This window comes from Procambarus clarkii, chromosome 92 (assembly GCF_040958095.1).
Source record: "Procambarus clarkii isolate CNS0578487 chromosome 92, FALCON_Pclarkii_2.0, whole genome shotgun sequence".
In the NCBI taxonomy this organism is placed as follows: Eukaryota; Metazoa; Arthropoda; class Malacostraca; order Decapoda; family Cambaridae; genus Procambarus; species Procambarus clarkii.
This window is the reverse complement of record NC_091241.1, coordinates 13295331-13310323: the sequence shown is the minus strand read 5'-3', so window position 1 is coordinate 13310323 and position 14993 is coordinate 13295331. Positions and strand designations below refer to the sequence as shown.

The window sequence follows — 14993 nt, the reverse complement described above, 5'->3', positions numbered from 1 at the left end:
GGGTATGTAGTGCCCCTTGGTGGTGTATATCTTGAGTGCGTGTATTATGGACCATGAATATACTTAGCGGGTGTGTATACCCTGAAAATTTATAAAGTTTGCAGGTGTGTATACTTCACGGGTATATGTATATCTAGTCTGTAAACTCCACTGGTATATGTATATACTAGAGCGTGTGTATATTCCCTGCAGCTGTATATACTCCATGGGTATACTGGACTCAATAGAGATTACTGGCTACCCTGCGATGATTTCGGGGCTCAACGTCCCCGCGGCCCGGTCCTCGACCAGGTCTCCTGGATTCTATATTAGTCTATATTAGATTCCTCCTGGAATCTATATTCTATATTATTTTCCTGGGCTATATTATATTTGTATATAATAGTCGTTTTACATATTACATAACTGCGACTGATGTATACATTATGTCCTGTGATAAAATACATATATATATATATATATATATATATATATATATATATATATATATATATATATATATATATATATATATATATATAATTAGGATTTTAGAAATGTCTACTAATCTATTACTGTGTTATGTACCACACTTAAAATACAAATTTAAATACAAAAAGGTATGAAACTCCAATCTTATATTTTACTACGCTTTTCAATAGATCTGCACTCTCTAGAAACAATAACAAGATTTCAAATATTCCCTCAAACATGTCATTGGGTATAGAATTACGATGACCTGGAAAGCTGGTCCAGACTATCTATTTTTTTTTTTTTTGAGGGTTTTGAAGCATGTTCTCTACAGACACACTAGGTTCTAATGAAGAATTGAAAGACACAATCAAATTATCAACATTTATCTTGACAAAATCCGGTTTGTTCGGGAGCTTTTAATAAAATTCGGGTATAACCAGATAAATGAAATTTTCCCCCTTACTGTGATGGGTGTTGGTAGCCTAGTTGTAGCATTATACGTACCCACACCGACAACACATTATCTATTGTGGTTTTCGTTTTGCCATAGTGCCATATTACTGGCCTGGGTGGTGAGTATGTGGCACTTTGGCGAAAAAGGGTGAAGGGTACGGTGGTGGTGGCAGTGTGTGGAGTGTAGTGTGTGTGTATGTGTGTGGTACTAACGGGCGTGGTGCGTGGTGCAGACAACGACCCCTGCTCGCCAAACCCCTGCTTCCCTGGCGTGGAGTGCACCAGGGGTCCAGAGGGAGCCCGCTGCGGACCCTGCCCAAGGAGCTTCCTGGGGGACGGACGCGACTGTAAGCCCGGAGTCACCTGCGCCGACCGTCCCTGTGCCCGAGGTGAGTACCCACATTCTGCCTTAGCTCTGCCAACTGGCTCTCTAGTAGCTTCACACTCAAGAGCTTCAATTAGATATTACACTGAGCTGAAATTAGGTGTTGGCCTTAATGTTTATCAACCTCGCGAGTTGTTATGACAACAACTAGTTTACCTCCATTTATAAGACTAGTATTTTCTTGAGCAATACTCAAAATTAAATTAAAAGAACATACGAAGGCTACAGTTTTTGACAGAAACGCTAAGCGTATAATAATTGTTTATATATATTAGTAATTTTCTGTCTAGGTGTCCGTCAGCAAACTTGCCCGTGTGTAAAAAACGTAACTACATCGCGTTTCAGACTGGTTCTTGTGCTCAATGAACACTAACCTGTGACTTATTATGCTATACCTATAAAGTCAAACTGGCTTGTGCTTTTTCTTCGTAATTACTTTCATTCTTAGATAGGCTATACACATATAATTAATATATGTAAACGACTCACTTAACATTAGAGGGCATGATACAGAGAGATAACCAACACAACTACAGTACTAGTTGTACAACAACATTAAGACTTTTACAAATAGAGTAACGTACAGGGTACAGAAAACCTGGGGCTAGATTCACAAAGCAGTTACGCAAGTACTTACAAACCTGTACATCTTTTCTCAAAGATGATTCAGTCTATATTAAGTACACTAAGCGTTTTTGCTTTAGTATTTCAATCAATTAGGTATTTAAATATACAGTATATGAAAGTTCAAAACAAGAAAGATTATAGCTTTTATAACTCTGATAGTTGATAGACCCTTACACCTAATCCAACCGCTGCTGTTAATACTAGTTATATAATAATTATAGCAAATTACATATTATAATGTCTTCATCAAAACCAATTACAAATCATTTAACGAAGAAAACATGAATAAGATCCATTTAAAACATGCGTTCATGGCATGAACATAATAATATCATAATTTCATGTATCTACATTTTGTTATGGTCTTTAGGAAATTTAAGAACCCTAACTAACTAGGCCTCTCAGCCCATGGCTGTGATATATTGGCAGCTACCATAGTATTTATCTGTATGGAAAACCTTCACAGTATGATTAAGTGAAACTGACTGACTTTTGCAGGTGCATGTATTTATGTGCAATGATGAATACTGTATGCAAGTGTTGCATATTTTAAATATATATATATATATATATATATATATATATATATATATATATATATATATATATATATATATATATATAATATATATATATATATATTATATATATATATATATATATATATATATATATATATATATATATATATATATATATATATATATATATATATATATATATGTCGTACCTAGTAGCCAGAACTCACTTGTCAGCCTACTATGCAAGGCCCGATTTGCCTAATAAGCCAAGTTTTCATGAATTAATTGTTTTTCGACTACCTAACCTACCTAACCTAACCTAACCTAACTTTTTTGGCTACTTAACCTAACCTAACCAATAAAGATAGGTTAGGTTAGGTTAGGTAGGGTTGGTTAGGTTCGGTCATATATCTACGTTAATTTTAACTCCAATAAAAAAAAATTGACCTCATACATAATGAAATAGGTAGCTTTATCATTTCATAAGAAAAAAAATAGAGAAAATATATTAATTCAGGAAAACTTGGCTTATTAGTCAAATCGGGCCTTGCATAGTAAGCTGAGAAGTGCATTCTGGCTACTAGGTACGACATATATATATATATATATATATATATATATATATATATATATATATATATATATATATATATATATATATATCAACATACTGTATGTCGTACCCAATAGCCTGAACGAACTACTTGGCCTAGTATGCAAGGCCTGGTTTTCCTAATAGGCAAAGTGATTTTCGCTATTTAAACAAAATATTCCAATTGGTTTATTTGAATTAATATTATTATATTATATTAAGATCATGAATTACTGACTTAATTCATTTTAAGTTTAAATGTTAAACTTAAAAGTTTATTTATATTTAAACTTAAAAGTTTAGTTTAAATTAGGTTATGATAGGTTAGGTAGGTTTGGTCGTATTTCTGTTAGTATTAACTCAAATTAAACAAAATTAATCATACATGATATAATGGAGAGCTTTATCATTTCATAAGAAAAAATGTGATAAATATATAACTTTAGGGAAACTCGGTTTATTAGGCAAACCGACCCTTGCATAATAGTCTCAGGAGTTCAACATATATATCCATCAGTACAACATTATATTATATATATATATATATATATATATATATATATATATATATACATATATATATATATATATATATATATATATATATATATATATATATATATATATATATATATATATATATATATATATATATATATATATATATATATATATATATATAAAGAATTTACTTCAAATAATTGACCTAGTTATATATACACCTTAGAATTATAGATTATAAGTATAGTAAATGTCGGCCTTACTTAGCCTTGGAGTCATTGTATTACAGTTTTCTGTCTTTACGGCACCAACAAACAGTATAGATCAGACAAACTAACATAGGAAAAAAACGTTACTAATATGTAAGATCAAAACAAAAACAAAAGACATAACTTTCACCATAATTTGCCACTCGCAGTATTTATATCATATTCCGCTTTTTGCTTCCCTTGCCCGTTGCAGCCCACGTCATCATCGTAGAGAAGAAGCACACCAGTCCACACAACTTTACCAACCCACTCTTGTTTGAGCCCAGAATTGAATACCGCTACATACACCTCCCAACCCATTAAAGTATCCACAGTCGTTCACATCGAGACTTTATAGACTATTTTTTTCCCTTATTTTCTTCAGGGTGCTTGCGCCTTGTGAGGCTCTCGCGTGAACGTTTGCATAATGTCTTTATTAAATATTTTAAGTATATATTGTACGTGTATGTGTGTGTGTACCAATATTGTGGAACTTTCATATATAAAATAAAGATGGATAACAAGTGATCAAAATCAGAGAGGCTGTTTAAGAACACGATTATCCCTAGCCTCACTGGATATCATTGTAGCCTTCATCCCTCCTGTCACATTCAATATGTCAACAACAGAGACTGCAACCAGAACATACTAATACGTAAATATATGTACACACACACTCATGATATATATTAAACAATCCGCTAGACCCGAGTAGAAGTGAACTGAGCGTCCTCTTGCGAGAGAGATCCTCAAAATCGCACATTTAATGAATGGAATGCGAGACTTTAGTTAATTGTTATTATGCACTTCTTACCCATCTTGTAAGCGGTAATGGGAGAGTTTACAAAGGCACATAATGGGTTGAGCACCTGCCTCACGACGGAGTGCACAGCGTGACGTTGAGCACCTGCCTCACGACGGAGTGCACATCGTGACGTTGAGCACCTGCCTCACGACGGAGTGCACATCGTGGCGTTGAGCACCTGCCTCACGACGGAGTGCACATCGTGACGTTGAGCACCTGCCTCACGACGGAGTGCACAGCGTGGCGTTGAGCACCTGCCTCACGACGGAGTGCACATCGCGGCGTTGAGCACCTGCCTCACGACGGAGTGCACAGCGTGACGTTGAGCACCTGCCTCACGACGGAGTGCACAGCGTGACGTTGAGCACCTGCCTCACGACGGAGTGCACAGCGTGACGTTGAGCACCTGCCTCACGACGGAGTGCACAGCGTGACGTTGAGCACCTGCCTCACGACGGAGTGCACAGCGTGACGTTGAGCACCTGCCTCACGACGCAGAGGATGCCGGTCCACTCCCACGCTGGTCAAGTGGATTATGTCCTTCTTCTGATCGCCTGCAGTTGCTTATGCTTTTCAGTGTTATATCACACATTCTTTATTCTTTCATTTTATCGCGAGTCGTTTCACAAATCAGACAAGCTTTATCTTGTGCACGCGTTAATTATTTCCCATATACACTTATAAGGTGATAAATATTTACTATATTATTTTGACTTATGACAGCTTTATGCATTTTTATTTATAATGCTTGTCACCCCATGTTATTGTTTTCATTATTTGTAAATGTTTTTTTGCGAGGTTGGAGTTTAGAGAGTGGCCAAGCAGATACGTTGTAACACATTTCACTAAAACACCAACCCGGCCTCTTAGACTAATACATCTCTCATTTTGTACACTATGCCCCCCTCCCCCAACGTACAAATTATAAAGTACAGTAGCAGGAGAAGTAGCGGCTCAGAAAATCCATGTTTTCTACGAGTCTCTATGTTAGGGGGGTTGCTTGGGTTCGTGCGTTTATGATTAGGTTAGCATTTTTGTTGTGTACGTTGTGTACTCACCTAGTTGTGCTTGAGGGGGTTGAGCCTTGGCTCTTTGGTCCCACCTCGCGAGCAGCGTTGATTGTGGCCTTTCAGCCTCGACAAAATATTATTGACTTTGAGCCTGATTATAACAAATGATTGACATTATATACCACTTAGGCTACCTGGTATTACATACCATTAGGCTACTCGCCATTACATACAAATACTGTAGGGTAATTGGTATTACATACCGCTAAGCTACTTGGCTCTAGATGGTACATAACTAAACCCATCTACTTTGAGGATAAAATATACGTAGGGACAACTGCGATGGAAAATTAGTGGGAATATTCTATTATGGAAATTTTTGAATCATGGAAAACTTGAGTCTGTTAAACCAAACAAATTTGCTGACAGATTTATGCCCCAAAATCAAGCGAGAATGGTTAGTGGCAACGCGTTAATTAATAGATTCATATAATTAACAGATTGCTTATTATATAAATCCAAAACTGTCATAGAAACCACACTTCGTAAAAAGAGTTGCGGGCAGGGCCTATCGTATCATATGTTGTCTTGTTAGTTGAGTAATGTACAATGTTTGTGAATATCACCTCAATTGTTTCCTTACTCCTTGCATGCTCAAGATCCAACCCGTTCTCGCACCTGCTTATAGTCAATATCTTGCTTATGAATAAGTGCATATGTGACATACTAATTTATTGTGAATATTTGAGTTTACCCTGAAAAGCTGAATAGAAAACCACAACTTAGCCTAACCTTCTTAGTATGTTAAGATATTACAATTATTACTGATCCTATACCTATATTGATATTACAGTTTTATAAAAATAATAAAGCAAAACTAAAATATTTATTTAAATTGCAAAGTAACTCAGGATATTGTGTAATTTTGTATAAAATCTCTATTGTTTAATAAAACTGAGAGAAAAAGTTAGTGCCTTGAAAAGAAATATGGCTTGGAGTATGTCACATATGTATTTATTTATAAGCGAAATAGTGACTATAAGCAATAAGTCATAAATGTGCTGTCTTGTGTGAGAGCAAGATCACATATAAAGCAGATAGCTTCACCATGCCTAAGTTTATAAAAATAAGAATCATAATGTTGTTATATGTATGTGCTTGTTGACTAGTGAGCATGGGGGTATGTTGATCAAAGAATCATAAATAAATGCAGATTAAGGATAAAGTTATTGCAGTCTGATCATTCTTATAATTGCTACAGCCGAATACCTTGCGGGATATGATCTTTATTATGCAAAACAAACTCTGTACGACAGTATCGTTCTTGTCACCTTCAGGCTTACACAGTATATTGTTATGTTCCTTCATTTAAAAGGACTATAGACTATTGGGATTTATTTATGCTTGAATTGCGGATGAACGAACGCTTCAAAGATTAAATTTTTTCCCCCCTTCCTGAACTTTTTATTTTCTTCCTTATTCGAGCTTCTTACTTTATCATAAATCTCTGAGCTCACACGGATAAATTATTGGCCAACGTTAGTCATCAAGCTTTTAAATTGGCAGTTTAAAGCTTGAGTATTTTAAAGCTTGTGGAGACTTTCCTTGAGTGTTGAACTTCGTAATATACTATCTCACGGGCATTCATGTGCTGTGAATCTTAAGAGTGCTGTCCAATATTACCTTATAAAATATTAAGTTCTTGTTCTTGTTCTTTCCTGTGTGACATCCTCGCAACAGTTGAGCCAAACACACACATTTCCCCACCGTGCTATGAGGTATTGCCCCAACTCCAACACTGCATGCCCTCTGTACACCTCTTAACTCATTCCCGCCACTACAGACTAAACACTCATCATACTGGACAGTCATAAAAACGCCTTCCAGTTCAAAAAACCCATCCCCAACACACTCTCCGGATCCCTCCTGTAGGCGTGCGCTGCTACGACATGCCCGACGGATATCGCTGCGGCCCGTGTCCTCCCGGCCAGACCGGTGATGGTCGCATCTGTAACCCCATCAGCGCCTGCGACCCCAACCCCTGCTTCCCGGGTGTTCAGTGCTCCAACACCAACACCGACCCCTACTTCCGCTGCGGCCCCTGTCTCCCTGGCTTCACCGGCGATGGCGTCTCCTGTGAAGATATCAACGAGGTAAGAGTGCAACTCAATATTTCATCATTATAGTGTCGAACCTTCATAGCAGTGGGTAACCCATTCGCCTGGAAAGCGTGAAGTCCGGATTTCAAGGCCTGGGAAGGGTCGGATGCTTAAACACCGTTCCACCCTGCCAATCGTAAAATCCTGGTTGTTCACCATTTCGGGCCAGAACCTCCCAGTGAATTCATCTGAGTTCCGAGTTGGTTGACTTTCGTCCTATTTTGGCCAAGTGGGTTAAGGCAGGTGTCTGGGAATCATCAGAACGCTGATTCAAATCACATCATGGCACCAAAATTATTTTGTCACTGTGATTTCTTTGTGATTACATAATAATACATTTATTATAGATAGTCGTAGAAATGATGGAAAGTTTAATACGTATTATTTACTTAATTATATAAAAAAAACTGAATAATACTTCGTGGCCAAGACTAACTCCCGCCTCCCTTGCCTCAGTGTGAGCTGGCGGCGCCCTGTGATCCCCGCGTCAGGTGCATCAACATGTCGCCCGGGTTCAGGTGTGACCCGTGCCCGCCCGGGTTCAGTGGCTCCCCCGGCCTCCAGGGCATTGGCATCCAGTTCGCCAGGCAGAACCGTCAGCGCTGCCTCGACATCAACGAGTGCTACGACGGCAACAATGGCGGCTGTGTCCACAACTCCGAGTGCGTCAACACGGAAGTGAGTGCAGATTCACTCATAAACTACTGTTGATGATTTACATTACTCCTAGTAGCAATTAATTCTCACTAAGATTTACTGTTCTCTTCGTGTTAAAATTTCATTCTGAAGCTTTTTACAATGTTTGTATATAAAAATCCAGCAAGGAGGCACCGTACCACTTTACTACTGTTCTTCCCCTGTACAACACACTATTATATTTTATCTACATTGTACCACTGCATCACCGCTGAATACAATAATACATTAGTATTAAGTTCTTGTCTTCACACTATGTAATATAGTGAACAGTCTTCACTGTTCACTATATTATAGTGAAGTCTTCACTGTTCAATAGTAATATAGTGAACAGTCTTCACTGTTCACTATATTACTATGCATTATATTACTGTATCACCATCACATCATCGTACCCTATACCATTGTATTACATCACCACTGTACCACATCAGTTCAGTGGATGGTGGTGGGTATACTTGGCTGTCCACATTAAGTTGTACTTGCGGAGGTTAAGCTTCGGCTCTTTGGTCCCGCCTCTCAACCGTCAGTCAACTGGTGTACGGATTCCCCAGTCTATTAGGCGCTATCTACATTTTAAATTGTGCACGATGTCCGTCTCCACATCACTTCCCCATTTACGCCTCCACATTACTGTACTACCCCATCACTATAGTACCCCACACTGTACCTCCGTTGGCACTGTACCCCCGCTGTACTCACACAGGGGTCGTACTACTGCGGGGATTGCCTGGCCGGCTTCTCCGGCAACCAGAGCCTCGGCTGCCACAACCGGCCCGGCCTCTGTCCCGATGGGAAGCAGTGCGATGTCAACGCCGATTGTGTCAGGCCCTTCGGTCTCATGAGCTACACCTGCCAGGTGAGTGTTGAGCGTGTAAGGTGAGTGTTGCGTGTGTAAGATGAGTGTTGAGTAAGGTGAGTGTTGAGTAAGATGAGTGTTGAGCGAGTATCAGTACCAGCAGGTGTAGCAGCAGGCATATATAGCCCCACTTGCTCCACAGTGTCACGTCGGATGGGCTGGCGACGGCCAGCACTGCGCGCCGGACAGAGATCTGGACAGGTGGCCGGACTACGACCTGGGGTGCGCCGACCCCCACTGCCGCCAGGATAACTGCGTCTCCACACCCAACTCCGGTCAAGAGGACTCCGACAACGACAACATCGGTGACGCCTGCGACGTCGACGCCGACAACGACGGCATTCCCAACAGTCCCGTGAGTTCGAGCCTCATGATCAGGTTTCATTCTTAATTGTATTATTTTAAGAATTTAATCCATAACCTGAATCGCTTTTTACAGTATTCCTGCAGCTAGACTTCGAAGTCCCAGTTTACTGTAGTTATGTATGTACACTTGGGGGTCACTTTCACAGTAGTTATATACAGTATATACACCTGTCTCTGTCCACAGTAGTTATATGTATATACACACTGGTCACTTCCAAAGTAGTTATCTATATACAATTGGGGTCGCTCTTCACAGTAGTCACGTATATATATATATATATATATATATATATATATATATATATATATATATATATATATATATATATATATATATATATATATATATATATATATATATATGTCGTACCTAGTAGCCAGAACACACTTCTCAGCCTACTATGCAAGGCCCGATTTGCCTAATAAGCCAAATTTTCATGAAATAATTGTTTTTCGACTACCTAACCTACCTAACCTAACCTAACCTAACTTTTTCGGCTACCTAACCGAACCTAACCTATAGAGATAGGTTAGGTTAGGTTAGGTAGGGTTGGTTAGGTTCGGTCATATATCTACGTTAATTTTAATTCCAATAACAAAAAATTGACCTCATACATAATGAAATGGGTAGCTTTATCATTTCATAAGAAAAAAATTAGAGAAAATATATTAATTCAGGAAAACTTGGCTTATTAGGCAAATCGGGCCTTGCATAGTAGGCTCAGAAGTGCATTCTGGCTACTAGGTACGACATATATATATATATATATATATATATATATATATATATATATATATATATATATATATATATATATATATATATATATATATACATTTATATAATGTCTAGCTGACATTATAATTATGAGGTGTGCAGGTTAGATGTAATTGTTAATGTAATAATCTCCTTTGAGGTCTGATTAAGATCTTTTGTGCCATCTGTAATCCTTTTTGCGCTACCGCTCACAGGATGAGTATAGAGTGCGCAATAAACTACTGCTCACAGGATGAGTATAGAGTGCGCAATAAACTACCACTCACAGGATGAGTATGGGGCACATAATAAACATTAATACATACTAGAGATATATTATTACTAAAAGCACACATGGCTTCCATGCCTACAAAACGCCTACAACGCAACTTAAGTCAATACTGGAAAAAAAATATGTAAAATCCGAAGAGACACAAACATCATTCGCTAAGTGGTAAATCTACCAGTGGTAATCAACTATTCCCCGCTCCTGTGCCAGGTAAGTCCTCTACGGGCTCACCATAGCCCGTGCTACTTGGAACTTTTAGTTCCGAGTAGCTGAATCTAAAACAACAACAACATCTTCAGCTTTAGGGCTCGGTCTTGGACCTCTGGAAGCCGTCCCTCCCTCTCATCTTGTTCTCTTCTGGTGCGCACACCCGCTTTCTCTTGTCTCACACCCCCTTTCTTTCTTTCTATCCAGGATAACTGCCCGCTGGTGCCCAACCCCGACCAGGCCGACACAGACCCCGACGGAGCCGACAAACAGGGTGACGCCTGCGACAACTGCCCCACCATCCCCAACCTCGACCAAGAGGACAATGATAAGGATGGCATTGGCGATGCTTGTGATCCCGATATGGACAATGACGGTGAGTGTGACCCCGATATTGCTGACAAACTAGATAGCACAGCCTCTCTCGATGAATATGACCTGGTCGTACACGTTCTCTTGGTGAATGTGACCTTGGTACTACAGGCTGTCGGTGGATATGTCCTGGTAGTACATGTTCTCTTCGCAAATATGACGCTAGTGATCTCATGATCTCTTGATTAATATGACCTGTTAGTACATGATCTCCTTAAATATGACCTTAATACATGGCTCTCTTGATGTATATGACCTGGTAGTGCATGGTCTCTTGGTGAATGTGACCTTAGAACATGGCCTCTTAATGAAAACTATCATGATCTTTTCATGACGGTGACCTTAGTACACTGCTGTCTTGACGAATATGACCAGCCAATACATGTTCTCTTCGTGAGTATGACCTTAGTACATTTCCTTCGTGAATATGACCTGGTAATACATGCTAATCAGAGTACACCGTAATACTATGTAACCCTCATTACAATATGTGACTCTCATCACAGTGTGACCCTCATTAATGTGACCATCACAGTGTGAGCCTCATAAACAATTATGAAACAGTATAATATTTCAAATTACAATTCAGACCAGGAGCCATAGTGATAAGATAATCCCGGGCGTATTAAGCGAGCTGCGCGGTAACGCGTTTTGAGGACGGTGTCAGGACGCGTCCTTTGATTACCCATTATGTTTGTGTGGAGCAATAAGGTCACTCAGCCCTTCGGTGGTTCCCTCGCTACAGGTGTCCCCAACCGTCAGGACAACTGCCCGCGGACACCCAACTCAGACCAGCAGGACACGGACCGCGACGGGCTGGGGGACGCCTGCGACAACTGCCCCGATATCCGCAACCCGCACCAGGAGGACATGGACAAGGACCTGGTGGGCGACGCCTGCGACTCAGAAGGCGACATTGACTCGTAAGCTTTATTATACACGTCTATAGATATGTCAACCCATCCTCCTGGTTAGATAGTACCTTTTTTGTAGCCATGTTGTTGTTGGTCGTATCCAATATGCAGTAGTGGTGAAGCCTAGTAAGCCACTTTTTTGTACTTTTTTTATAGAGCCCAGAAAACAAAGCTAAATACCAAACTAAAATATTCCTAAGCTTAGTATAGCACATATATATGTGTGCTATATTAGGCCTCAGATAGCGTGTATTATGCCCAAGATAGTTAGGTAAGGTTTTATTAGCATCCAATATAAAAACTTTTCCGGTTTGTCCAAATTCAATACTACAAATGTCTATTTTCTGGTGGTCCATCACGACATATTTGTACTTTCGACCCTATAGTTACTATAGGTAATTTCATTTTAGTATGGGATGGTGGTGTTGGTAATGGATGTGGTGATAATAGTTCTCATGCAGGTGGTGATGGTGCAGATGCAGGTGGTGATGGTGCTGATGCAGGTGGTGATGGTGGTGATGCAGGTGGTGATGGTGCAGATGCAGGTGGTGATGGTGCAGATGCAGGTGGTGATGGTGCAGATGCAGCTGGTGATGGTGCTGATGCAGCTGGTGATGGTGCTGATGCAGGTGGTGATGGTGCAGATGCAGGTGGTGATGGTGCTGATGCAGGTGGTGATGGTGCTGATGCAGGTGGTGATGGTGGTGATGCAGGTGGTGATGGTGCAGGTGGTGATGGTGCAGATGCAGGTGGTGATGGTGCAGATGCAGGTGGTGATGGTGCTGATGCAGGTGGTGATGGTGGTGATGGTGCAGATGCAGGTGGTGATGGTGCAGATGCAGGTGGTGATGGTGGTGATGGTGCAGATGCAGGTGGTGATGGTGCAGGTGGTGATGGTGCAGATGCAGGTGGTGATGGTGATGGTGCAGATGCAGGTGGTGATGGTGCAGATGCAGGTGGTGATGGTGATGGTGCAGATGCAGGTGGTGATGGTGCAGATGCAGGTGGTGATGGTGGTGATGCAGGTGGTGATGGTGCAGATGCAGGTGGTGATGGTGGTGATGCAGGTGGTGATGGTGGTGATGCAGGTGGTGATGGTGCAGATGCAGGTGGTGATGGTGGTGATGCAGGTGGTGATGGTGCAGATGCAGGTGGTGATGGTGGTGATGCAGGCGGTGATGGTGCTGAGATGTAGTTAACTGTGGTGAGCTCGACATCAAGATATAGGGAAGAAGGAATATAAATACATATATGGGCCTGATTTACTTGTGTTGATGTCGCCGCTTTCGTCGTAAGCGTCTTCACGTTTTCTTTGTTCCTCTGTAGATCAAGACGAAGGATGGAGTGGAGGAGAGGCTGAAGATAATATCGGCATGCCCAGCATGAACATGCAACCCGTCCTCCTAATAGAACGTCCCACTTTGACGTATACTTTATATCTAAGGCCAGAAAGTGTCGTATTAGAAAATGGTAGCGGTTGGCGAATTTGACATACTGTCCCGTTTTCTGTTTTGGGTCCTCTGGTAGGTTAAGATAAGGGGGCACTTTAGTACAACAATTTCTTGACGTTGGGAAACCTTAGGAGGACGGGCTGGAACATGACACGGGGGGATGAGCGTAGGTTATTGTTGTTGTTTAAGATTCGCTACCTGGAACAAAAAGTCCCAAGTAGCACGGGCTATGGTGAGCCCGTAGTGGATGAGCGCAGGTGTGGTGTCGACTGCAGGGCTGGGAAGGTCTCCACCTAGCTATATTTACAAGAGTTCTTACATTCTTGTAGTTTACGGACTATTCATGCCCGTGCCACCTCTTGGGTGGCTTAATCTTTATCAATCAGTCAATCAATCATTCTTGTAAGAATGTACAAGAATGGGGCTCACCATAGGTACCAGAAAATCTTCGATGCTTTACCCAAATTTGTAATGTGAAATTCCGGTAGACCCCATTTTCCAAAATGGGAGACATTTATTCACACTTTTTTTATTATTATTATCCAATTTAAATGAAATTAAACCTATTTTGAAGCTCTTCTTTGGCCAGATTTTAACTATTCTACAGACATTCTGGTGTCGTAGACATCTTGAGTAATGTATAAGCAGTTGACTCTGATTTTGAATGATGCAACCCAGCCATGCTGGCTTAGAACTTTCTCATAATTATTTACAGTTTGTTGCATCTCTCGAGGACAATATTGACAATTATCACAACACCTTTCATTATACGATTATGTTTATCTTCTCCGTATGACTGACTGGTCTCCGTGTCCATAACGTCCATATGTTCCCGAAGTCGTCTGATTTTCCTGTTGTCAAGCCCTCCTCCACCCCACCCGTCCACGTCTTGAGACCTTCCCTCCATTTTATCTTGTCTGTATTAAAGTCACCCCTCTCAACATAACAGCGATGGCGTCAACGACGACATGGACAACTGCCCCGATACGCCCAACAGCAACCAGCACGACGCAGACGACGACGGACGCGGCGACGAGTGCGACCTCGATGCTGACAACGATGGCATCCCCAACAACAGAGACAACTGCTGGCTCGTCTATAACCCCGACCAGCGCGATTCCAACGGCAACGGCATGGGCGACATCTGCGAGGGTGACACAGATGACGACGACGTCCCCGACTACCAAGATAACTGCCCCAATAACTCCAAGATCTACGCAACTGACTTCAGGTAAGGTTGGGGTGGAGGAGGCAGGAGTAATAAACAGATGAAAGGTACGTGCAAGTCAGAGGGAGAGTAGAAAGATGGAAGAGAAGTTAGTGTTGCT

The 14993-nt window shown here is 40.8% G+C and overlaps 2 protein-coding genes across 4 annotated transcripts in view; one reads left to right on the top strand and one right to left on the bottom strand.

Moving 5' to 3' along the window:
* LOC123775032 (transmembrane protein 62) overlaps positions 1-14993 on the bottom strand; it is a 197772-nt gene that overhangs the window by 169721 nt on the left and 13058 nt on the right. The window lies entirely within an intron of this gene.
* Tsp (Thrombospondin) overlaps positions 1-14993 on the top strand; it is a 110410-nt gene that overhangs the window by 88029 nt on the left and 7388 nt on the right. For all 3 annotated transcript variants that reach the window (XM_045769785.2, XM_045769784.2, XM_045769783.2), the window contains 8 exons: positions 1140-1295; positions 7528-7748; positions 8211-8432; positions 9157-9309; positions 9452-9664; positions 11136-11304; positions 12046-12223; positions 14615-14896. In XM_045769785.2, coding sequence (XP_045625741.2) covers positions 1140-1295; positions 7528-7748; positions 8211-8432; positions 9157-9309; positions 9452-9664; positions 11136-11304; positions 12046-12223; positions 14615-14896 — 1594 coding nt within the window. The remainder of the gene's footprint in view (positions 1-1139; positions 1296-7527; positions 7749-8210; positions 8433-9156; positions 9310-9451; positions 9665-11135; positions 11305-12045; positions 12224-14614; positions 14897-14993) is intronic.